This window comes from Budorcas taxicolor, chromosome 2, assembly GCF_023091745.1.
Source record: "Budorcas taxicolor isolate Tak-1 chromosome 2, Takin1.1, whole genome shotgun sequence".
NCBI lineage: Eukaryota > Metazoa > Chordata > Mammalia > Artiodactyla > Bovidae > Budorcas > Budorcas taxicolor.
This window is the reverse complement of record NC_068911.1, coordinates 28,547,164-28,573,784: the sequence shown is the minus strand read 5'-3', so window position 1 is coordinate 28,573,784 and position 26,621 is coordinate 28,547,164. Positions and strand designations below refer to the sequence as shown.

Sequence of the window (26,621 nt, the reverse complement as noted above, 5' to 3'; positions counted from 1 at the left end):
GCATGATGCCCTCAGGGCTCACCTGTGTTGTCACGAATGGCAGGATTTCCTTTATGGTTGAGTAACATGTTATCGTGTGTGTGTACCACATTGTCTTTACCCTTTCATCCATCGCTGGGCACTCGGCTCGCGTCCACGTCCTGGCTGTTCTGAGTAATGCTGCGGTCAGTGAACGTGGGGCAGAGTGATTGCATTTTCTTTGAGTGTATTTCGTCATGCTTTAAGGACTCTATCCCCACAGGAGTCCCTGGGTCAGTGTTTATCTTTAGTGTCCTGATTCTCATTCTGTGTCTCTAGGTTATCACGCGTACCCTGGGCCACCTTGTTTTCTGCCTGCAGAGCTTTCGAGCGATCAAGGGAAGCCGTGTTGGTCTTCGGGTCAGGCTATCCATGTTTTCTGTAGCTTAAGGAGTGCTTTCTAAGGGAATTCATTGTGTCATTGTTTGGAATAGTGAAAGGTTGGCAGTCACCCAAGTGGAGGGCAGTTGGGACCGTGCAGAGCGGATGGACTTATGGGGAAGAGGAAGGAAGAGTAACTTTTTACTATTTGCCTATATATATATATATATATATATATATATCTTGGGGCTTCCCTGGTGGCTCAGACAGTGAAGAATCTGCCTGTAAGACAGGAGACCTGTGTTTGATCCCTGGGTTGGAAAGATCCCCTGGAGAAGGGAGTGGCTACCCACTCCAGTATTCTTGCCTGGAGAATTCTGTGGACAGAGGAGCCGGGTGAACTACAGTCCATGGTATGTGTGTGTGTATACCCGCACACACATACACGCATTTATGAACTTAATTTGAGTCATGCATGACCTTTTAAAGTGAACTTAAAAATGAGTCAATGTTTTCCATCATTCCCAGCTCCCCTCAGGGGGAGGCAAGGATGAGCCCATCCTTCAGGAAGGTGTCGGAAGTGCCCTGGGCCAGCAGAAGCCAGGGCATCGGGGAGCAGGTACCATGAGGCTGACCTTGACTCAGAGCAGGGCAGGGGCCAGGGCCTGCAGGAGGGCATGGAGGCGGGCAGGTGTGTCTCTTGCTGGGGGCACCCCTGTCCAGCCCTTGTTCCCCTGCTGGCTCTGCTGTATGAGTGTCCTGTGGCCGCTGTAACAAATCACTGCAAACTTTTGGCTTAAAGCAGCACAGATTTATTCTCTTAGAGTTAGGAGGTCAGAGGCCAGAATGTGGTGCTGTGTTCCTTCAGGTGGCTTTTGGAGAGAGCCCATTTCCTTGTATTTTCTAGTGTCTTGAGGCCACTCACCTGCGTTCATTGACTCCTGGTCCTGCATCACTTTGACCTTGGCTTTGAGCAACACATCTCCTTCTCTGACTCCAGCCCCCCTGCCTCTCTCTTTACCCTTGTGATTTCCTTGTGAGTCCATGGGGCCCACCTGGATCATCTTGCATCGCAAGATCTTCAACTTAATCACATATGCAAGGTCCCTTTTGTCAAGTATGGTAATACCCTCATTCATTCTGGGATTGGGAGGTGGGCATTTTGGTGGACTCTGGCCACCACAGTTCCTGGCACATTGTGGGGGCACAGAACATCTTTGTTGGATGAGAGAATTGTTTGGTGAGGCTGAAAGTGTGGAAGGGACAGAGCAAGAGGTGGACCCCTGGCAGTTAGACAGGAATAGCAGGGACATTTGTTGCCCACCTGCCATATGCTCTGGTTCTTGCTCAACTGAGTGTGTGTTTGCATCATCTGATTTGTGTTCCCAGTTTACAGATGTGGAAACTGAGGCTTAGTTGCTTGCCCAGTAATGCATGGTGAGTAGCTGAAACTCTGTCTGCCTGATAAAGGGGTTGGAGAATATGGCCTCTAACCTTGGTAAGGGGCCAGGATTCTATTAAAACGGGATTTCTCAGCCTCAGCTCTACTGACATTTGAGGCCAAGTGATCCTCTGCTGGGAGGCTGTCCGGGGATTGTGGACTTTAGCAGTAGCCTTGACTTCCTCCTGCGAAATGCCCAGCCCCATTTCAGGAATGACACTGAAAATGCCTCCACACATTGTCAGGTGTCTCCTGGGGGATAACTTGCATCTGGTTCAGAACCACTATCTGAAAATGTAAAGCAGATGAAGACACATCAGATCCACAATATCCGTGTCACTCAGTGAAAGTCAGAATCCCTCCGATGGCCTGTGAGTCCTGCACGGTCTGTCCTTCCCCGTCTCCCGCCTTCCTCCCTGACCGCATCTGTTGTTACTCTTGGATCATATTGGGCTCTGTCTTACTGCTCCCGAATGCCAGATGTGTTCCTACCTCCGGGCCTTTGCACTTGCTGTTTTTTCTACTTGGAGTGCTTTTCTCTCAGATTCTTTCCCCAAACGGCTTACTTTCTTGTTTCCTTCAAGCCCTCACTCACCTGTAGCTTGTCTGAGTCCTTTTGATCGTCATCATCACACGCAGACATTATATATGTATTTTGTATAATCTATAGTGTGTGTGTATATGTATCCCTTCTAGCTGATGCTCTATCTCCTGTCATCAGTCTAGACTGTCAGTCCCAGGAGGGTAGGCCGTTTGTCCCTGCCGTTCACTGCAGGGCCCTCAGCCCTTGGACTGGTGCTTGCTGGATGGAGAGACGCTGTCTGTCCTGTTTGTCCCCAGACATGTTCCTGTGCCTGGCACACTTGTGACTCCTTACCGGTCCCTGGAACCTGACCAGATGGAGGCCTGGGTGAAGCCCTGGCATCTGATCCGAGGAGTCTCGGCAAAGGGGTCAGGGCTGGATGGAGAGCGCAGGGACAAGTGTGTGCTTTATGAGGAAGGGCCCTGGAGAGGCCCCGAGGTGCTCGCTGAGCGGATTGGGGTCAAAGCAGGTCGGAGCAGGCCGCCCGAGGCTGACACTCAGACACCCATGATGGGCAGGCATGGCTGTTTTCTTCTTGGCGTTGGAAGTGCTGTTTAGGCTGGAGCCTTAGTTTGGCATGTCTGTCCTGTCCCTTTCTCACCAAAGTGTCCAAATCTGCAGCCTGGGTGTGAGGATTCGGCAAGGATTTTGGGGCTCCCTCCTGGGCAGTGCCAGGGCTTTCCCAGGCGCTGGGGGTGAGGGCTGGCTGGTGCCCTGCCCCTCCCCCCAGGTCCCTGGGCTTTATTCTTAGCTCTGGTGAGTCAGAGCTGGGGGAGGGCTTCGGCTCTGCCCACAGCGTGATGCTGGCAAGGCCGCCTTCTCCACCGCTGTGTCGGGCGGCAGCCTCAGACCTTGCCCGGCTCTCTTCCAGGACCCCGTGGGGCGCTGGAGGCCCCCTGCTGTCCCTGTAAACAAGATTAATGTCCCAAAGCCCAGCAGGTCCCCTGACCTAACTCAGACCTCCCAGCTTTCTTCCTCTCAAGCTTCTCTTTTGCTCCAGAGCTGCTCCTTTGCCAGGATCTTGCACCCAGGACTGTTCTGCACATGGGCTTTATCCATGGCCTGTCACCTCTCTCTCCATCCCTGCCCGTCCATGGTGGGGCTCGGTCCTCCCTATCTGCTTCCTCCCTTTGCTGGGGAGCTGGCCCAGTCTCTAGGTTTGAATCTGGGCTCCGCCAGGTGCTGCCCAGGTCCCTTACAGCAATTCTTCTCACCTCCGTTTGCCTCTGTGTCCCTTCCTGTAAAATGGGAATAATCAGAGCCTCCCTCACAGGGCGGTGATGGTGATGGTGGAATGGACTGATGCACATTAAACCCAGAGCGTGGCACTTGGCGTCTCAGTCAGGCTGCCATTTTATTACTGCTGTTACTGCTATTGTTGCGCTGCGTGTCCGCCCCCTGGGCTTGCACCCTGTATCGTGGCTGGTGGCACTGAGCCTTGAGCCTGTTCTGTAATCTCTCCATCCCAGCATCCCAGCCCCTGCTGCTGATGGGGCCCCTCCAGCAAGCCAAGTTCTTTCCTCCTACCCTCTGCTCACAGGGGATCCGAGCACTGATGCCATTATTAGTCCTGTTTTGTAGATGAGGGGCCAGGGCGAGAGAGATGAGCTAATTTTATGAAGGCCGAGAGCCAAGTGGCAACTGGATTTAAACCCAGGCTTGCCGGCTCCAGGGTCCCCACGCTTCGTAGCTGGTGCTGCCGTTCGCGTCCCTTTTATTTCCTACCTCCTTTCTCCCCCTCCTTCTCTTACTTCTCCATTTCTGAAAGGGTGGACAGGCACCGGGGTCTCTTTCCCCCTCCTTGTACATGTTTCCCCCATCTCTGAGCGGCTGGCTGCTCCTGACCCTTCCCAGACCCTCACCCTGTTATTTTCTGTCCCGTCGCTTTCCCCCCTTCACAGGAAGCATAGTCCTTTGTAATTATGTTTTGAATCGTGAGCTTATATCTTCCATGGACTGTGAGTCTTAAGAGGGCAGGGTTGGTGCCTGATTGATCCCTGTGTCCCCACGCTGAGCTCAGAGCTTGGCACAGAGTAGCTAGTCCGTACATATTCTTGTATGATGGAGTAATTGAACAAGTGAATGAATGGAACCTTGCACTTGTGTCTGTTGATTAGCCTCTTGGCCAAGAACTGAAACTGGAGCCTTTTGGACCGTCTCACCCTTTTGATCATTCTACAATAGGAAGGTCCTGGAATTAAGTCTCATTTCACAGATAAAGAAACCCAGGCCTGGCAAGGCCACTGCATTAGTGTAGTGGGGGCAGTTTGCCCATTCTCCCCCGCCCCCACCAGGAGGGACGTTTGGCAATCTCTGAGACATTGTAATTGTCACAGCTGGCTGTATATGCCACCTTCGTTTCTTACTCTGTAAAATGGGTTTAATTTTAATACCTGCCTCCCAGGGTGGTTTATGGGGATTCAGTGTAATGAGTGCTATTGGCCTCTACTGGATGGAGGTCAGAGATGCTGCTCAACACCCTACAGTGCACGGGCCAGCCCCTTGAAACAAAGAATGTTCCAGCCCCAATTGTTAGTAGTGCTGAGCTTGAGAAGCCTTGTTTTGGGGCAGTCATCAGTGACCTGAAGGAGGCTAGAGCCCAGACCTTGAACCACGGTTCTTAACCATCACCCTGCATGGCTCACGTTGAGGGGACAAGTTGTAGAAGATTTCTGTGTCTGAGTCAGCACATTGGTTCTCTGTTTCGTACAGATGACCTTGGAATCCCCAAAGCCTGAGGACAGCATGGCCTTCCAGGCTGCCTCTGGGGTGGGGCCATTGGCCTTGCAAAGCCCTTAGCGTTCCAAGAGCCTGGCTGAGAGATGGTGGAGCCCAGAAGTTAAGAACTCAGGGTCAGACTGTGCGCGGGTTCAAATCCCCATGTTGCCTGCGTCTTCCTGGCTGTGTGACCCTGAGCCAGTTCTGTAAACTCTGTGAGCCTCACAGTTCTCCCCTGAAAAGGTGGCATTTTCACAGTCATGACTCTGCAGGGCTGCTGTGAGGTTTAAAGGGACTCACCCTTAGAAAGCTTCGTGTGCCCAGTAAGTAAGTGTGAACTAGTTTTGGTTTTGTTATTTTTTAGAAGTAATACATGCAGAGTAAAAAAATTCAGACAGTACAAAGGAAATAAAACAAAAACTAGTAGTCATCTTCCTCTCACTAGCTTCAGCCCTACCCCCTGGAGATATTCACTTTCCATGTTAACAAAATGTTAGCTTTTGTTGTTCTTGTCTCCTGCTAAGAAAATTTCGCTGCCTGGACAAGCATCTACATTCTTTTCGATACTAATTTTAAACAGCAATAGGGGTACACGCACATGACAGAGATTGCAAACAATACATTTTCTATGTACATAGACGCGTCTGCACTGAAATTCAGATCCTTGGCTATTCATGTTGCCTACAGGCTATAGGACTCAGCCTCAGTTTCTGTATCTGTAAGATGGGTTTAACTATTCTCTAGGCCGTGTCTCCTACAGTTGTTTGTGATGTAAAGCACTTAGATCAGTCCTGGCACATGCTACTAAGAACCTTAACCAGCCCTCAGTCTTTCTGTTTCCATAGAAAGTAGAAGGCACCTCACGTGTCTTCATTTGCTTCACGTCGTCACTCGGTGGTCATCTTGGCCCAGAGCCCTTTCCCGTCCACCTGGTATCAGAGGAGCATCCAGCGCCCACCGCGATCTTCTGTTTCCCTGACTCTTCATCAGGGCGTTTGCTGTCTAGGCATACACAGAGTTGTTTGTTTAGTAGCTACCTCTTGTAATAGTATGAAGCTGAGAATGGAAACCTTATTTACCTCTGAAGGGTATTGGCACATAGGGATCTCATGATTAAGAATTGTCCATCGAGCCATAGAAACCTGCTGGTTGTACGTTACCGAGACAGTTGAATGGGAAAATGGCTGTTCAGGCCCCGGGGAACAGCGTGGTCCTGGTAGGTCCTCGTTACTGGACAGCATCAGAGCGACTCCGCTCCCCGATGCTGGTGACACTGAGCAGCAGTTCAGGTTCACAGTCATACCCCCCGCCTGTTGTCTGCCCATCCTCCTCTCGGCAGCTTCCGTCCTGTCCTGAGGTCGGCGAGCTGGGTCCTAGGCAGGGCTGTTTGTGTTGTCTCCTCAGACCCAAACAATAACAACAACAACAACAACAACTACTACTACTACTCAGGCCCCAGCCAAGTGTCTATGAAGCTGTGTCGGCCAGGCCGGGGCTATAAGGGTAGCACCGCAGAGACCCTGGGCTCTAGCAGAGGGGACAACTGGTACCCAGGCACTCCTGGGACAAGCACAGCTGAGCTGAAAGGACCGGTCAGCATCCCAGCAGATGGTGTGAGGTCTTGCCTGAAGCTGGCAGGACTGTGATGGCTTCTGAATCTGACCCAGCTAAGGGGAGCGATGGTGTCCCTGGACATCCATAGAGTATTTGGGATGGACCAGAATAAACCCGAGGGCGTGGTAGGCAGAACGGTGGCTTCCCCACAGATGGCTATAACAAATCCCCTGAACCTGTGACTGCGTTATGGTTACGTGGCCAAAGGAATGAAGGTGGAACTAGGGTTGCTCATCAGCTAACCTTGAAAACGTGCCATCGTCTTGGGTTATCTGGTGGGCCCAGGATAATCACCAGGATCCTTATAAAGTGGAGGAGGGAGACAGAGGAGAGAACCGGAGAGATGGCAGCCTGAGGAGGACCTGACCTGACGCTGCTGGCTGTGAACAAGGAAGAATGGGCTGTCAGCAAGGAGTGTGGGCGGCTTCCAGGAGCTGGGAAAGGTGAGGGAATGCGTCCTCCCTGAGAGTCTGCAGAAGGAGTTCAGGTCTGACAGCACCTTGACTTTAGCCTGGTCAGACCCATTTCAGACTTCTGACTTGTAGAACTATGGGATGAAAAAAAAATCGGTGTTGTTTCAAACCATGATGTTTATGGTATAAATAATTTGCGTCAGCAGTGGTAGGATGCTGTTACAGGTAATTGGTTCTGAACTTGGTGGTCTTTGGATACGTTCACATCTTCTTCTTGGCCTACATACCCTGTGGGTAAAGGCATGTGCTCCAGAAAATCCTGTTAAAATTCTTACATTGCCCATCACTGGGAGTCGTTGTCGGGGATGGGGTGACTCGGTAGTCAAGCTTCCTAGGTTTGAGCCCCAGCCTCATCCCTTACAAACTGTGTGATCTCAGGCAAATTATTTAACTTCTCTGTGTCACAGTTTCCTCTTTTACCAAATGGGGATCAAAACAGAACCTGCCCTCTGTGTAATCATTAAGAAGAAATGAGTTTATTCACATGAAGTGCAGGGAAGCAGTGCCTGGCATATAGTTAGTGCTCAGTTAAAGCTAGGTGGTATTATTATAAATACATTGTCATATTGAGTATAATGCTATAAACTTCGTTTATTTTTATTACTGATGTAAGAATTAAGGTTAGTGACAACAGCTCTTTATCAAGTGTTAATATATGACACTAAGCCCTGGACCTATAGCTATAGGAGATAAGTATTCTTAGCCATCCTATCTTTTTGCCTTTTCGTACCATTCATGGAGTTCTCAAGGCAAGAATACTGAACTGGTTTGCCTTCTCCAGTGGACCACGTTTTGTCAGAACTTTCCGCCATGACCCGTCTGTTTTAGGTGGCCCTGCTGGCTCATGGTTTCATTGAATTAGACAAGGCTGTGGTCCATGTGATCAGTTTGATTAGTTTCCTGTGATTGTGGTTTTCATTCTGTCTGCCCTCTGATGGATAAGGATAAGAGGCTTATGGAAGCTTCCTGATGGGAGAGACTGACTGAGGGGGAAACTCAGTTACAAATTGGGAAACGAGTGCGTCAGGACTGTATATTGTCACCCTGCTTATGTAACTTACATGCAGAGTACATTATGCGAAATGCCGGGTTGGATGAAGCACAAGCTGGAGTCAAGATTGCTGAGAGAAATATCAGTAACCTCAGATATGCAGATACCACCGCTCTTATGGCAGAAAGCAAAGAAGAACTAAAGAGCCTTTTGATGAAAGTGAAAGAGGAGAGTGAAAAAGCTGGCTAAAAACTCAACATTCAGAAAACTAAGATCGTGGCATCCAGTCCCATCACTTCATGGCAAATAGATGGGGGAACAGTGGAAGCAGTGAGAGACTTTATTTTTTGGGCTCCAGAATCACTGCAGACGGTGACTGCAGCCATGAAATTAAAAGATGCTTGCTCCTTGGAAGAAAAGCTATGACCAACCTAGATGGCATAATAAAAAGCACAGCATTACTTTGCCAACAAAGGCCCATCTAGTCAAAGCTAGGGTTTTTCCAGTAGTCATATATGGATGTGAGAATTGGACCATAAAGAAAGCTGACCACCGAAGAACTGATGCTTTAGAACTGTGGTATTGAAGAAGACTCTTGAGAGTCCCTTGGATTGCAAGGAGATCCAAGCAGTCAGTCCTAAAGGAAATCAGTCCTGAATATTCACTGGAAGGACTGATGCTTAAGCTCCAGTCCTTTGGCCATCTGATGCAAAAAGCGGACTCATTGGGAAAGACTCTGATGCTGGGAAAGATTGAAAGCGAGAGGAGAAGGGGATGGCAGGGGATGAGGTGGTTAGATGGCAACTCGACGGACATGAGTTTGAGTAAACTCAGGGGGTTGGTGATGTACAGGGAAGCCTGGCTTCCCTGCAGTCCTAGGGGTCACAGTCCCAAGGACTGTGCTGCAGTCCTTGGGGTCACAAAGAGTCGGACATGACTGAGTGACTGAACTGAACTGATTCTTAGCCGTAGTCATAAGTGAGGCTTCAGTTCAATTCCGTTCAGTCGCTCAGTCGTGTCCGACTCTTTGCGACCCCATGAATCGCAGCACACCAGGCCTCCTTGTCCATCACCAACTCCCGGAGTTCACTCAAACTCGAGTCCATTGAGTCAGTGATGCCATCCAGCCATCTCATCCTCTGTTGTCCCCTTCTCCTTCTGCCCCCAATTCCTCCCAGCATCAGAGTCTTTTCCAATGAGTCAACTCTTCACATGAGGTGGCCAAAGTACTGAAGTTTCAGCTTTAGCATCATTCCTTCCAAAGAAATCCCAGGGCTGATCTCCTTCAGAATGGACTGGTTGGATCTGCTTGCACTCCAAGGGACTCTAAAGAGTCTTCTCCAACACCACAGTTCAAAAGCATCAGTTCTTCGGTGCTCAGCCTTCTTCACAGTCCAGCTCTCACATCCATACATGACCACAGGAAAAACCATAGCCTTGACTAGACGGACCTTTGTTGGCAAAGTAATGTCTCTGCTTTTGAATATGCTATCTAGGTTGGTCATAACTTTCCTTCCAAGGAATAAGTGTCTTTTAACTTCATGGCTGCAGTCACCATGTACAGTGATTTTGGAGCCCACAACAATAAAGTGAGGCTTAGAGAGGTTAAATAACTTGTCTAAGGTCACACAGCAAATAGAGAAGAAAATTGGACCTTTAGGAAAAGGGACAAGGGGACAGATGGTTTTGAGGGGAAGGGAGGAGGGGTGATGAGAAAAGAGAATAGGAACAAGAGTGAATTCCAAAATTTCAGCTGATGAGCTTATAAATAATAGTAGTAATCAATATTTATTAGGGCTTTTTATGATTCCCCATGAAGGAGATGATAGTACCTCCATTTTGCTGGTGGGCTTTTTGAGCCCGAGAGAACAGCAACCTACCCAGCAGTATGCTACTAGTAATGGTGTATCTGTGGCCTAAATTCACTTGTGTCAAATTCTGAATTGTATTGTTGAATAAAAGTTGATGCAGTGGATCAGAACTTGTATTACTAGGACGGTTTGTGTTGTAGGTGAGAGTAAATTTATTTCGAACTTGTGTAACTGTTGAATTTATTGGAGAGATTCACTGGGAGGGTGTGCTGCAGGTGATGCTTGATCCAGCAGCCTACAAAACGCCAAGCTCCAATTTCTTTCATCTCTGCCTTGCATGACATCAGCTTCATTTTCACACGTGCCTTAGTAGTGCCACCCCTTCCCTCCACTCCCGACTCTTGGTGCTTCCCTTACAAATGGCTGTTGTTCAGTTGCTAAGTCTTGTCTGACTCTTTGTGATCCCATGGACTGCAGCACGCTAGGCTTACCGGTCCTTCACCATCTCCCGGAGCTTGCTCAAACTCATGCCCATGGAGTCAGTGATGGCTCAATATAAAATGGCTAAGATACCTGTAAACCCCGTATCCTCACTCTATATCACTGGGGACAAGGGAGCATGTGTCCTTGTAGTGATTGGATAGATTTGGACCACGTTCTGCAGCTGCTGATTAGCAGACTCATTCCGTGGAGCTTTGCCCCAAGCATGTGGCTGACCAAAGGATTTGTGTAAGAACAACAGCTCCCGCTGTTATCAAGGAAGGGAAAATATGTGTGGGCCTTGGACAACTCATATCCACTGCAGCATGACTTTTGGGAAAATGTCTTGTCTTGCCTCGGTTTCCTTATCTGTGCAATGGGGCAGCAGTGCTACTTCTCCTGAGGGCTGAGTGATGAGCATGGCCCATCCTGCTCAGAACATGCTGGCTTCGAGCAAGGTTAGAGTACCACGTGACAACACACGATAGAAGTTTTATGAACTCCCAAAGTTTGTGGGCTAAGTAGGCTTGGACTGTGTTCCACAGATCCTTGAATTTCAGCGCTGGGGAGAGAGGGACATAAAAGGGTGACAAACATGTCTTGTGAAGAAAAGCCTCAATTACCATCGGGGGTGCCTTTCTTCCTCTAAGATTTTCTTGGACCAGAGCCCTGGAAATGCAGAGCCTGGGCCAGTGCTGATGTTCGTGTTCTAGGCTGCTTCCTTGTCACTGAACTTGTTTCCTAGTGGTGGAGCTGACTGTGGCTCAGATCGTGAACTCCTTATTGCCAAATTCAGATTTAAATTGAAGAAAGTAGGGGAAACCACTAGACCAGGTATGACCTAAATCAAGTCTCTTATGATTATACAGTGAAAGTGACAAATAGATTCAAGGGATTAGGTCTGATAAGAGCGCCTGAAGAACTATGAACAGATGTTCCTGACATTGTACAGGAGGCAGAGATCAAGGCCATCCCCAAGAAAAAGAAATGCAAAGAGGCAAAATGGTTGAGGAGTTCTTGCAAATAGCTGAGAAAGCAAGAGAAGCTAAAGGCAAAGGAGAAAAGGAAAGATATGCCCATGTGAATGCAGAGTTCCAAAGAACAGCAAGGAGAGATAAAAAAGCCTTCCTCAGTGACCAAATGCAAAGGAATAGAGGAAAACAATAGAATGAGAAAGACTAGAGATTTCTTTAAGAAAATTAAGGTACCAAGGGAACATTTCATGCAAAGATGGGCTCAATAAAGGACAGAAATGGTATGGACCTAACAGAAGCAGAAGAGATTAAGAAGAGGTGGCAAGAATACACAGAAGAACTGTACAAAAAAGATCTTCATGACCCAGATAACCACAATGGTGTGATCACTCACCTAGAGCCAGACAACCTGGATTTCAAAGTCAAGTGGGCCTTAGGAAGCATCATTATGAACAAAGGTAGTGGAAGTGATGGAATTCCAGTTGAACTATTTCAAGTCCTAAAAGATGATGCTGTAAAAGTGCTGCACTCAATATGCCAGCAAATTTGGAAAACTCAGCAGTGGCCACAGGCCTGGAAAAGGTCAGTTTTCATTCCAATCCCCAAAAAAGGCAATGCCAAAGAATGTTCAAACTACTGTACAATTGCATTCATCTCACACGCTAGCAAAATAATGCTCAAAATTCTCCAAGCTAGGCTTCAACAGTACATGAATCCTGAGCTTCCAGATGTTCAAGCTGGATTTAGAAAAGGCAGAGGAACCAGAGATCAAATTGCTAATATCCACTGGATCATCAGAAAAACATGAGCGTTCCAGAAAAGCATTTACTTTTGCTTTATTGACTCTGCCAAAGCCTTTGATTGTGTGGATCACAACAAACTGTGGAAAATTCTAAAAGAGATGGACATACCAGACCACCTTACCTGCTTCCTGAGAAATCTGTATGCAGGTCAAGAAGCAACAGTTAGAACCAGACATGGAACAACAGACTGGTTCCAAGTTGGGGAAGGAGTATGTCAAGGCTGTATATTGTCACCCTGCTTATTTAACTTATATGCAGAGTATATTATTGCATGAGAAATGCTGGACTGGATGAAGCACAAGCTGGAATCGAAATTGCTGGGAGAAATATCAATAACCTCAGACACACAGATGACACCACCCTTATGGCAGAAAGCGAAGAACTAAAGAGCCTCTTGTTGAAAGTCAAAGAGGAGAGTTAAAAAGCTGGCTAAAAACTCAACATTCAGAAAACTAAGATCATGGCATCCAGTCCCATCACTTCATAGCCAATAGATGGGGAAACAATGGAAACAGTGACAGACTTTGTTTTGGGGCTCCAAAATCACTGCAGATAGTGACTGCAGCCATGAAGTTAAAAGATGCTTGCTCCTTGGAAGAAAAGCTGTGACCAACTTAGACAGCATATTAAAAAGCAGAGACATTACTTTGCCAACAAAGGTCTGTCTAGTCAAAGCTATGGCTTTTCCAGTAGTCATATATGGATGTGAGAGTTGGACTATGAAGAAAGCTAAGTGCTAAAGAATTGATCTTACTTGGGTTTCTCTTACCTTGGCATGGGGTATCTCTTCACGACTGCTCCAGCAAAGCACAGCCGCTGTTCCTTACCTTGGACGAGGGGTATCTCCTTACCGCCACTGTTCTTGAACTTCAACGTGGGATAGCTCCTCTAGGCCCTCCTGTGCCTGCGCAGCCACCACTCCTCGGGTTGCTCCTCCCGGCCACCGGCCCTGACCTCCGGCGTGGGTGGCTCCTCCCAGCTGCTGCCCCTGGCCTCGGGCTCAGGGTGGCTCCTCAAGGTCACCGCCCCTGGCCTGAGGCGCGAGGTGGCTTCTCCTGGCCGCCACTGGCCTCGGACACGGGGTAGCTCCTCCTGGCCGCCACTGACCTCGGACGCGGGATAGCTCCTCTCGGCTGCCACCCCTGACCTCGGACGCGGGGTGTCTCCTCCCGGCTGCCGCCCCTGACCTCAGACGCAGGGTAACTCCTCCCGGCCGCCGCCACTGACCTCGGACACAGGGTAGCTCCTCTCGGCCATTCCTGTGCCGTCGCAGCCTGGCACTCTAGGCCGCTGCCCCTGACCTTATGGCAGAAAGTGAAGAGGAGCTAAAAACCTTCTTGATGAAAGTGAAAGAGGAGAGTGAAAAAGTTGGTTTAAAGCTCAACATTCAGAAAACAAAGATCATGGCATCTGGTCCCATCACTTCATGGGAAATAGATGGGGAAACAGTAGAAAAAGTGTCAGACTTTATTTTTGGGGGCTCTAAAATCACTGCAGATGGTGACTGCAGCTGTGAAATTAAAAAACACTTACTCTTTGGAAGAAAAGTTATGACCAACCTAGATAGTATATTGAAAAGCAGACACATTACTTTGCCAACTAGGGTTCGTCTAGTCAAGGCTATGGTTTTTCCAGTAGTCATGTATGGATGTGAAAGTTGGACTGTGAAGAAGGCTGAGCGCCGAAGAATTGATGCGTTTGAGCTGTGGTGTTGGAGAAGACTCTTGAGAGTCCCTTGGACTGCAAGGAGATCCAACCAGTCCATTCTAAAGGAGATCAGCCCTGGGATTTCTTTGGAAGGAATGATACTAAAGCTGAAACTCCAGTACTTTGGCCACCTCATGTGAAGAGTTGATTCATTGGAGAAGACTCTGCTGCTGGGAGAGATTGGGGGCAGGAGGAGAAGGGGACGACCCAGGATGAGATGGCTGGATGGCATCACGGACTCGATGGACGTGTGTCTGAGTGAACTCCAGGAGATGGTGATGGACAGGGAGGCCTGGCGTGCTGTGATTCATGGGGTCGCAAAGAGTCGGACACGACTGAGTGACTGAACTGAACTGAACTGAAGAATTGATGCTTTTGAACTGTGGTGTTGGAGAAGACTCTTGAGAGTCCCTTGGACTGCAAGGATATCCAACCAGTCCATCCTAACGGAGATCAGTCCTGGGTGTCCATTGGAAGGACTGATGTTGAAGCGGAAACTCCAATCCTTTGGCCACCTGATGCGAAGAACTGACTCATTGGAAAAGACCCTGATGCTGGGAAAGATTGAAGGCTAGAGGAGAAGGGGATGAGAGAAGATTAGATGGTTGGATGACATCACTGACTCCATGGCCATGAGTTTGAGCAAGCTTTGGGAATTGATGATGTACAGGGAAGCCTGGCGTGCTGCAGTCCATAGGGTCACAAAGAGTCGGACCCAACTGAGCGACTGAACTGAACTGATGGAAGCTCAGCAGAATCGGGGTAGCATTCCAACCAGCTTGATTTCTGGAACTCCCTGTGTGAGGAGGCAGAGACCCTAGGGAGGAAGACCAGGGTTAGCTGTCATCACTGGGATTGGGGACAGCAAGTAGCTGGTAGTCTCCGTGAATCCTCCTTCCTTAAGCATGTTAATGGCCCTCAGCATTCCCTGTTTCCCCTGGAAGCCCTCAGTAGAGGGGACCCCGCTGCCTGTCTACAGGAGTTATCAAGGGCATGGGGGCAGGGATGAGTTCCCTTGGACAGTTGTTGTTTAGTCACTAAATCTTGTCTGACTCTTTTTTGACCCCATGGGCTGTAGCCCTCTAGGCTCCTCTGTCCATGGGATTTCCCAGGCAGGAATGCTGGAGTGAGTTGCCATTTCCTTCTCCAGGGGATCTTCCCCACCCAGGGGTTGAACCCTGGCCTCCTGCATTGGGAGGCAGATTCTTCACCACTGAGCCACAAGGGAAGTCCCCTTTGGACAAAGGATTCATCAGAGACCTGGCCAGTGAGGAACACACCAGGGGCCCCTGACCTTGTTACATCACTGCTGTGACAGGTGTGGTCAGGGCCATATTGGTGGGTGGTTGTGGCCGTGGAGGTGGTGCAAGTTCAAGGTCACAGTCAGATTTCCTCTTCTCAAGACCCGCCTCCTTCCTCCTCTGCCCTCTCCATCAGGGCTGGCCATCTGGCTCTGGGGAGGAAGCTGCCTTCTGAAGAATAAACCCAAACCCCTTCGTTGGCTAAGCGTTTCTCCGACCTCTCCTTCCCCGGAGTTCTGTGTCCTTGGGTGCTTCTGAGTTTCCGCTTGCTCACTTCTGAACTTGAACTTTCCTTTGTCCTTGAAGCTTCCTAATGCTAGGCAGCGCTGAGGGTAGCGGTGGTGATTATTATTAATTATTGGTCTGCAGCTAATAGCCACCACTTACTACCTCTAGACCATACCAGCTGGTGCAAAGCACAGTCCCATTTGATAGTTCTTCCAGGCCTGCATGTTTCCCTGGCCACACTGGTAAGGAGATGGAGGCTTGGAGACGTTAAGTAACCCGCCCAGGTGCAAGTGAGGTCAGCGCCTTTTAATCCACATCCATCCGACCATAAAGCCAGGATCATAGTCAAGTTCTACCTGGATGGATTGTTTCCTTGAAAACAAAGTAGCAAATAATGCTGAGGACGGGAGGCCTGGTTTGGGTCATTTGTTTACTCAGTAACCTCTGGGTCCCTGCTGGGTGAGGAGGAGAAGAGTCAGAAGTCCTGGCAGGACAGAGGTACTGATGGACAAGTAAGTCATCATTGCAGTGGGGCGGGCGGGGGGTGGGTGCGGGGGGACTGTTCTCATAGTCTGGGGAGTGAGGCTTTTTTTTTTTTTTTTTTTTTTAATAATTTTGTTTCTTTATTTTGGCTATGCTGGGTCTTTGTTGCTGCTTTTCTCCAGTTTCAGTGAGCAGGGGCCGCTCTCGCGTTGCGGGGCATGGACTTCTCAGTGCGGTGGCTTCTCTTGTTGCAGAGCCACGGGTTCTAGGCTGGCGGGCTTCAGGAGTTGCAGCTCCCGGGCTCTAGAGCTCGGGCTCAGCAGTTGTGGCGCCCGGGCATTAGTTGCATCACAGCCTGTGTGATCTTCCTGGATCGGGGGTCGAACCTGTGTTTCCTGTATTTTAGGTGGATTCTTTACCTCTGAGCCACCAGGAAAGCCCAGGAGAAAGGCTTCTTAAAGGAGGTGTCTCTGAGTTGGATTTTTAAGGATGAGTGGGAGTTTGTTACTATGGAAAGGCAGGAAGAGCATCTAGCAAGACATATCCCAAAGCACCAATCATTGGATCAGCAATTGGGGAATGCATTAAAGGCGGGGACCACAGGTCTTCCTAAATCTCTAGTTCCTTGAACAGTGCCTGACACAGGCTTGATAAATGCTCCTTTGAATGAATAGCCCAGTTAACACACTGGGAAATGGGGCGGGAGAAATCGTAGAAGAAACAGATGGAGCTTGAATGTGGACGTGGAAGGCCTCATGAAGCAAGCAAGGATTGGCTCTGAAAGGTGACTGGAGGCTATTGGAGGTTGTTTACCCAGGGGGAGATGGGTGTTCAGATCGGTCCCATTTAATAACACATAGGTATTTAAGCCTATGGTTTTTCCTCTTAAGAGAAGAAACTGACTGCTTTTAAACACACAAAGTGGCAAAATCTTCAGTTTCATTCATCATTAAGAAGGAAGGAAGTTAAGCTACAGGGAGATATTTTCCATTATCAGATTGGCAGAGATCAAAAGCTTATAATATACTGTAGTTTGGGAAGCAATGACCGTGGTACTTTGTGTGGTGCAGAATAAACTGATGGTACCCATTGGATTCAGCGACCGTTTAAATTTTAAATGCATACACTCTTTAGTCCAGCAGGTCCACGTCTAGAAAGTTATCTTACAAATATGCTTGCTTTGCGTGAAATGAGGCACTTCCTGGATTTATTCACTGCTTCATTGTGAGAGCAGCTTAGTGCCCCATTAGCTGATTATATAAGGTCAAGCCCATCCATACAAAACAGCTGGAGCAAAGGATGAGGAAATGGGCACAGAGTAGAATAATCTCTCAGATCTGTTCTTAAGAGATGAAAGGATGGTACAGAACAGGGTGTGGAGTATGTTTCTCTCCATCTGATTACAGAAGATATGTATTTATTTTTGTTATAGATGCATAAAATGTTTCCTGGAAGGATATAGAAGAAACGGATGGTGTCGCCTCTAGAGAGAGGGACCATTTTGGGACCAGGAGCGGGAGGTAGCTTGTCACTTCTACCCTTCATTTGAAAGAAAGGAAGTTAAACTAGTAAAAATAAAGCAAATCTCTGGCACTGACAGAGATCAGTTTCTAATATTAAGGGGAAAAAAGTGAGGTGCCAAACAGGTATGTATTATGGCACCTTCGGGGGAAACAAAGTAGATAAACTGTATTTGGAAGAATAACAATATATTGTTAGCAATATAGGAGTTTTGCCTGTGGGGTAGGAAGGGAGCGCTTTGAGTTCAGGGAGCAAGACTCATTTTTCACAGTGTACCATTTGGGGTAGTTGGGGAAAGTTTAGCACAGAAATGTGTTACCTATTAAAAGTAAATTAATATGAAGAGAGGCCAAGTGGACACATTGGGAAATGGGGCGGGAAAAATTGTAGAAGAAACAGATGGATGAATGCCTGAGTGGACAGGTGGGTGGATGGATGCATGAATCAGTGGGTGGGTAGGTGGGTGGGTGGATCATTGGATGAGTACATGGGTAGAGGGGGTGGGTGGGTGGATAGATAGGTAGATGGATGAATGCCTGGATGGGTGGGTGGGTGGATGGAAGGGTTCACAGATGAGTGGATAATTATATCTGTGGATGCATGTATAGATGTATAAGATAGAAAATTTATTTGGATGTGGTGGGGAGGACTAGGTGAGGCCCAGAGGGTCTGGAAGCAGGGTGTGGCTAGCAAGCTACTGCAGCAGTCCAGTCAAGGAGTAATTGGGGCAAGGATCAGGTGATTGAAATGTCTCAAATACGATCCAAGCTTCTTATATAATAGAGAAGTGAAGTGAAAGTCGCTCAGTTGTGTCCGACTCTTTGTGACCCCATGGACTTAGTCATGGAATTCTTCAGGCCAGAATACTGGACTGGGTAGCCTTTCCCTTCTTCAGGGTATCTTCCCAACCCAGGGATTGAACCCAGATCTACCCACATTGCAGGCGGATTCTTTACCAGCTGAGCCACAAGGGAAGCCCTTCCTACTAGGGAAGTTATATACATGACTCTATTAAGTCTTGGTATTGTTTTCTTAGTACAAAGGCAAATTCCTTTGGAATGAGCTTTTTCTGGCCATAATCTGCTTTGTATATAATCACCACCAACAGTTAAATCCCCCTTTTCACCATCATCTTAAGAATTTTAGGTGTGAAATCAATTAAAATAATTAGTCTTTGATATAAACTACTCCTCTCCACGATCAGATAAATTATTTCCAAGGCTGTCTTCCAAGTGCCCAAGTCTACAGAGGCATGACCTTTGTCCTTTTTAGGGTTTCTTTGTGTCTAGAAGTTTCCTAGCTAAATTCCTTTGTCTGTGTTGACCTTTTAAAGTTTATTTTTCAATAATTCCTTTTCCTTGGTTCTGGAAAAATAACCATTTATATCATAGAATAATTATACCTCTGAAGAACCAGTTTGGGTACTTACTTAATAACTAGATCTTTCTCTCTCTGTTTTTAAAGTCAAATCTTTTCTTTTTCTGCTTCCTTTTTTTTTTTTTTTTAACTATCTTAACCATTTTTATACCTAGACAGTGTATTAAAAAGGAGAGACATCACTTTTCTGACAAAGGTCGGTATAGTCAAAGCTGTGGTTTTTCCAGTTGTCATGTATGGATGTGAGAGTTGGACCATCAAGAAGGCTGAGTGCTGAAGAATTGATGCTTTTGAATTGTGGTGCTGGAGAAGATGCTTGAGAGTCCCTGGGACAGCAGGGAGATCAAACCAATCAATCCCAAAGGAAATCAACCCTGAATATTCATTGGAAGGACTGATGCTAAAGCTGAAGCTCCAATATTTTGACCCCCTGATAGGAAGAGCCTATTCATTGGAAAAGACCCTGATGCTGGGAAAGATTGAGGGCAGGAAGAGAAGGGAGCGGCAGAGGATGAGCTGGTTGGATGGCATCATTGACTCAGTGGACGTGAGTTTGAGCAAACTCTGGGAGATAGTGAAGGACAGGGAAGCCTAGTGTGCTGCAGTCCATGGGGTTGCAAAGAGTTGGACATGAATGAGCGACTGAAGAGCAGCAACCAGTTTTAAGTGTACATCTTAGTAGCATTAGGTATGCTTGCACTGGTACACATCTAGGTCTCTTTTATAAAGCTCAGAACATAGATTTTGATTGATCATCAAATGTAAAATCGTCTGCTTGTTCCCATTACTTTCTATTCTGTAATGTTCTCTGATGTGGCTTTAAAGCTTGCATGGAGTTTTAAGAATCCAGGTTCCTTGGAGTTCCTTGGTGGTCTCTCTTAATCTGATTCTGGGAAGGCTGTTGGAATCAGAGGTGTCTGGAGAGCACACATCCAGTGGTGGGGAGACGGTGCTGTGGGGAGGGGGCTGCACGGGGACTGGCCGCTGGACCGCGTGAACCTTCCCCAGAGACTGGCTCGTCCCTAGTTCCTCCCAATGGTTGTGAAGCGGGAATCTGGGCCCAGTGCTGCCAGACTTTCTGGTTTTTTATTTTTTAAAGAGACACTGGGAATCCAATTTTTATATGAAATTTCCTCATTTTTAAGTGTTGGCAGCTAAACTGAGATTTTGTTTTAAAAGGCATGTTTAAAGTACCAACAATAACTGAAGATCATCTCTGTGGCCCTAATCAGCCTGGGAGTCACCTGTTTCAGACCTCTAATTTTATCCCGCCTAATTATGGTAGAGATAGGAGATTGAAACCCCTGAATAGGGTAATACCTTTCCCCGAAGTCATATAACAGTTCAGTGGTCAGATCAGGGGTTGAATTAAAATTTCCATTGCAGAAGTCTGAAGGCTGGTTGAAGTTTTTTCTTGGGCAGATATACCTTCTCTATTTATGTATGTGTTTATCTTTTTACCTATTTGGCGTTGTCTGTTATGAAATACAGGTGGCTTCTTAAAAAAATAAAAGTAAAGCAGATTTGTTTCTCAGCCTGGATAGCTTTGTGGTTAAACGCAGGAACTCCAGAATCGAATTGCCTGAGTCTGAGTCAGGCTCCAGGTCTTACCAAATAACAGGGTAGGTATTGTGAGATACTGGGAAATCACTGAACCTCTCTGCACTGTAGTTTTCCCTTCTAAGAAAGAAATGATAAAGTAATTATAGAATTAAAGGAGATAATACATACAAAGAACTTAGAATAGGGCCTAGAACACAGAACTGCAGTTTGGGTATTATCTATGGTGGTGGTGCTGTTGGTGGTCATGCTGCTGATGACAGTGCTGATGCCAGTGACAGAGATGGTGGTGCTGATGATGGTGGATGATGGCGATGCTGATGCCAGTGACAAAGATGGTGGTGCTGATGGCGATGCTGATGCCAGTGACAAAGATGGTGGTGCTGATGGCGATGCTGATGCCAGTGACAAAGATGGTGGTGCTGATGATGACTGCTATAGTGATGCTGATGGTGCTGATGAGAGTGATCATGATGTGATCACTGTCATGCGATCACTGATGCATTGATACAGTGATATGGGGATCATAGGGATGGCAAAGAAGAATATTAGAAAGCTCTTAATTCACAGGATTGTAAAGTAGGCATGATCTATGTGATTAAAGGATGACTCGATTTATAGGAGAATACCCTTTAGGAGTCCTTTAAGTGGCAGTGTCCATCTTTTGTACAATAATGGAACCTGCCCATTGTTGTCTCAGGAACTTATCTGTGAGGTAAGGTGAGACATAACCTTCATTTGTCATTCTCTGTTTGAAGTCTTTCTGGCTACTGATCTTTCCAGGTTGCCTGTTCTGCCTGGGAGGGCATTATAGTTCTTAAACCCCACAGCAGGTAGCTTTGAACTCTGTGCAGGCCCCTGGTCCATACCCTTGGGGGCATCCTGTTTACCTGTGCCTGTGTTTGTGTCCGCAGGAGTGGAATGTCACGTGGAACACCAGCAACCCCGACTTCACCAAGTGCTTTCAGAACACCGTCCTCGTGTGGGTGCCTTGCTCTTACCTCTGGGTCTGCTTCCCCTTCTACTTCCTCTATCTCTCCCACCATGACCGGGGCTACATTCAGATGACGCATCTCAACAAAGCCAAGACTGTGAGTCTCATGGGATTTTACTGTGATGTGCGTATTGGGGGGTGGAGTGTGTGCTGGGGCAGGGGAGACTGCTTGTGAAAACTGACATGTTCCTTCTGTTTAATTGACCCTGAGCTGCCGTTTACTAGGACACAGAATAATAACGTGGTGAATAAAGCCTGGGGCTCTGAATTCAGATGTGGGTTCAGGTGTTGGCATTGCCACTTATTAGCTATATGACCTTGAGCAAATTTCTTTCTTCCTTCCAGTTTTATTGAGATAGAATTGACAAACAACACTGTATTAAGTATACACCACAATGATTTGACTTATATAGGTCATGAAATGATTATCGCAGTAAATTTAATGAACATGCACCATCTCATATAGATACAAAATTAAAGAAATGGGAAGAAATGTTTTTTTAAGAATTTTTTTTCCTTGAGCAAATTTCTTAACTTCCCTGAGCCTCAGTTTCCCCATGATTACAGTGGGGGTGATAGAATCTATCTCACAAGATCATATGGAGGTCTTCTTCCCTGACTCAAGGAGGTCTTTTTAATTTAAAAAAAAAGTTTTTTTTATGTTGAAATAGTTTCAAACTGCAGAAAAGTTGCAAGGATGATATTAAGTACTCCCTCAGCCCTGAATACCCATTATTTATAGTCACCGATTTTTAACATTCGCCACGTTAAACATTTTAACATCTTCTTACTCTGTTTTGCTCTCTCCATATACATACAGTATTTATTTTTTTCTGAATTATTTGAGAAAAGCTAGCATCCACCATGCCTCTTTGCCCCTTCTTCAGTGTATCTTTTCTCAAAGCAAGGATATTCTGTTATGTAACAACAGCACAATTAAATGTAGGAAATTCAACATGGACACAATACTTTAACAGAAAAAGTAAAAACCACTATGTATATTCCCCTTTTGTTGCTTGTCCCAATTCTGTCCTTTCTGGCATCCCCTCCTCCTCCCCCTCAATTCAGGGTCAGGCATTGCTCTTGGCCACACTGTTTCTTTATTTTTCTGTTATTTTGGAAGACCTTTTCACCGTTTTTGTTTTTTTTTTATGATGCTGGCATATTTGGGGAACATGGGCGAGTTAGTTTAGAGTCAGTTCCTCAACTTGGGCTCTTGGGACCCTGTTTTCTCACGGTTTGATTCAGTAATGCCTGTCTGGCTGGAGAACTACAAAAGGGCCACGGGGTCCTTCTCTGGGTTATATCTAAGGCCACGTGGTGTCCATCTGCCCCTCATTGATGGGCTTAATTCTGGTCATCTGGTCAGTGAGTCTGTTTCTCCACTATACAGGTGCTGGTATGCCCCTCGTAAGAATGAGCTTTCTGGGGGAGACACGTGAAGGGCATGTATATATCCTGTATATGTGCGTGTGTATGTGTGTGTGTGTGCGTTCCACTTTCTCCTCTTACCATGTGTCTCGGTCCTTTATTAAAGCCCCATTTCCCGAGATTGATTTCCATAAGCCCTTGGCAAACAGGTAAACTTGAATGATTTTACCGAAGCTGTCCCCTTGCCTGTGATACCATTGCTCAGACCACATTCCAAGCCCATCTCACCATGCTGTCTGCTCCCCTGTCTTCAGCTGGATCTGGTGTCTTCCTCTTAGACCTCTAGCAGCACTTTGTACTTTTCATGGAGAGCAACATCTCCCTTTAACATGTAAATCAGAGGACTTCCCTGGTGGTCCAGTGGCTAAGACTCTGTGCTCCCAGGGCAGGGGGCCCTGAGCTCAATCCCTTGGGGGAACTAGATCCCGCATGCCACAACTAAGGCCAGGCACAGCCAAAGAAATAAAAATATGTTTTTAAAAACTGTAAGATTTTGTCTGTGCCTTGCTGAAAAACACTCTAGTAACTTCTCATCGTAGGGAGTAAAACTTGGACGCCCGCTCAGTGGCCCAGCTTGATCTGGCTCCAGGCTCCTCTTAAGCCGCCTCCTGTTACGCCCATGGCTCAGGCCACAGCAGGCATGAACCTGCTGAACACATTTCTGCCTCAGGACCTTTGCACTTGCTGTATCCTCTGCCCGAATTGTTCCCTCAAGTAGTCACTGTTGGCTCTTCACCAGATGTCACCTGATGGGCGAGGCCTTCTCTGACCACCCTATCCTATCTGTTTTATTTCTTCTTCCTGATGGCTCAGACGGTAAAGAATCTGCCTGCAAGGCAGGAGACCCAGGTTCCATCCCTGGATTGGAAAGATCCCCTGGAGAAAGGCGTGGCTACCCACTCCAGTGTTCTTGTTTGGAGAATTCCATGTACAGAGGAACCTGGGGGTGGGCGGCTACAGTCCATGGTTTCATAAAGAGTCAGGCGCCACTGAGCGACTAACACTCTCACTTTTCATGCACTCATTCCTTTCTAGCGTTCAGTTCAGTTCAGTCACTCAGTCGTGTCCGACTCTTTGCGACGCAATGAATTGCAGCACGCCAGGCCTCCCTGTCCATCACCAACTCCCGGAGTTCACTCAGACTTGTGTCCATCGAGTCACTGATGCCATCCAGCCATCTCATCCTGGGTCGTCCCCTTCTCCTCCTGCCCCCAATTCCTCCCAGCATCAGAGTCTTTTCCAATGAGTCAACTCTTCACATGAGGTGGCCAAAGCACTGGAGCTTCAGCTTTAGTATCATTCCTTCCAAAGAAATTCCAGGGCTGATCTCATTCAGAATGGACTGGTTGGATCTCCTTGCAGTCCAAGGGACTCTCAAGAGTCTTCTCCAACACCACAGTTCAAAAGCATCAATTCTTCGGCGCTCGCCCTTCTTCACAGTCCAACTCTCACATCCATACATGACCATAGGAAAACCCATAGTCTTGACTAGACAAACCTTAGTTGGCAAAGTAATGTCTCTGCTTTTCAATATGCTATCTAGGTTGGTCATAACTTTTCTTCCAAGGAGTAAACATCTTTTAATTTCATGGCTGCAGTCACCATCAGCAGTGATTTTGGAGCCCCCCAAAATAAAGTCTGACACTGTTTCCACTGTTTCCCCATCTATTTCCCATGAAGTGATGGGACCAGATGCCATGATCTTCGTTTTCTGAATGTTGAGCTTTAAGCCAACTTTTTCACTCTCCACTTTCACTTTCATCAAGAGGCTTTTGAGTTCCTCTTCACTTTCTGCCATAAGGGTGGTGTCATCTGCATATCTGAGGTCATTGATATTTCTCCCGGCAATCTTGATTCCAGCTTGTGTTTCTTCCAGTCCAGTGTTTCTCATGATGTACTCTGCATAGAAGTTCAATAAGCAGGGTGACAATATACAGCCTTGACGTACTCCTTTTCCTATTTGAAACCAGTCTGTTGTTCCATGTCCAGTTCTAACTGTTGCTTCCTGACCTGCATACAGATTTCTCAAGAGGCAGGTCAGGTGGTCTGGTATTCTCATCTCTCTCAGAATTTTCCACAGTTTATTGTGATCCACACAGTCAAAGGCTTTGGGATAGTCAATAAAGCAGAAATAGATGTTTTTCTGGAACTCTCTTGCTTTTTCCATGATCCAGTGGATGTTGGCAATTTGATCTCTGGTTCCTCTGCCTTTTCTAAAACCAGCTTGAACATGAGGAAGTTCACGGTTCATGTATTGCTGAAGCCTGTCTTGGAGAATTTTGAGCATTGCTTTACTAGCATGTGAGATGAGTGCAATTGTGCTATAGTTTGAGCATTCTTTGGCATTGTGTTTCTTTGGGATTGGAATGAAAACTGCCCTTTTCCAGTCCTGTGGCCACTGCTGAGTTTTCCAAATTTGCTGGCATATTGAGTGCAGCACTTTCACAGCATCATCTTTCAGGATTTGAAATCACTCAACTGGAATTCTGTCACCTCCACTAGCTTTGTTCCTAGTGATGCTTTCTAAGGCCCACTTGACTTCACATTCCAGGATGTCTGGCTCTAGGTGAGTGATCACACCATCGTGATTATCTGGGTCGTGAAGATCTTTTTTGTACAGTTCTTCTGTGTATTCTTGCCACCTCTTCTTAATATCTTCTGCTTCTGTTAGGTCCATACCATTTCTCTCCTTTATCGAGTCCATTGTTGCATGAAATGTTCCCTTGGTGTCTCTAATTTTCTTGAAGAGATCTCTAGTCTTTCCCATTCTATTGTTTTCCTCTATTTCTTTGCATTGATCACTGAGGAAGGCTTTCTTATCTCTTCTTGCTATTCTTGGGAACTGTGCATTCAGATGCTTATATCTTTCCTTTTCTCCTTTGCTTTTCGCCTCTCTTCTTTTCACAGCTATTTGTAAGGCCTCCCCAGACAGCCATTTTTCTTTTTTGCATTTCTTTTCCATTGGGATGATCTTGATCCCTGTCTCCTGTACAGTGTCACGAACCTCATTCCATAGTTCATCAGGCACTCTATCTATCAGATCTAGGCCCTTAAATCTATTTCTCACTTCCATTGTATAATCATAAGGGATTTGATTTAGGTCATACCTGAACAGCATTATACTGTGTATTTCTAGTGTTACACTGTGTATTTTTTGGTTTGTCTCTTGCCTGTTCCATCCACTGGAATCACAGCTCCGTGAAAGCAGTGACTTCTGTCTGTTTTATTCATCATTCTATCCTTCACGTCTGTGGCCCATAGTAGGCCCCCAGTAAATTTTGGTTGGCTTAATATTGTTGGATGAATGGCCATCGTGTGAGGGCCCCCCTGTAGGCCATGGATGTCGATAAGTCGGAGACTGGAGTCTTCAGGTGCTGGGGAGAATAGTGACAGAGTCATGGCGGGGGTGCACAGGAGACACAGACCGCATGGGGCGGCATGGACACTGGCTCACCCTGCCTAGGAGTGGGCTGGATCCCAGAGGATGTGTGCTGTGTCTGAAGACCGCAGGTGACAGTTTAGGGGGTAGCCGGTTCCTCCGAGGCTGAGCTTCTTGCAGGGGCACTGGGAGCAGTTCCAGGGCTATCCACTTTAAGACATGCATGCACTTCTCTTCCAGGCCTTGGGATTTTTGCTATGGATCGTCTGCTGGGCAGACCTCTTCTACTCTTTCTGGGAAAGAAGTATGGGCAAGCTCCTGGCCCCAGTGTTCCTGGTCAGCCCAACCCTCTTGGGCATCACCATGGTAAGTAGTGGCTGCCATTTGGAAATGAGAAGATCTTACAGTAGAAA

At 47.1% G+C, this 26,621-nt stretch overlaps 1 protein-coding gene across 4 annotated transcripts in view; it reads left to right on the top strand.

The window, feature by feature from the left end:
• The window catches only part of ABCC1 (ATP binding cassette subfamily C member 1), a 155,198-nt gene that overhangs the window by 27,120 nt on the left and 101,457 nt on the right, over nt 1–26,621 (top strand). For all 4 annotated transcript variants that reach the window (XM_052652082.1, XM_052652080.1, XM_052652081.1 and 1 more), the window contains exons 2-3: nt 21,319–21,495; nt 26,449–26,574. In XM_052652082.1, the coding sequence (XP_052508042.1) occupies nt 21,319–21,495; nt 26,449–26,574 (303 nt within the window). The remainder of the gene's footprint in view (nt 1–21,318; nt 21,496–26,448; nt 26,575–26,621) is intronic.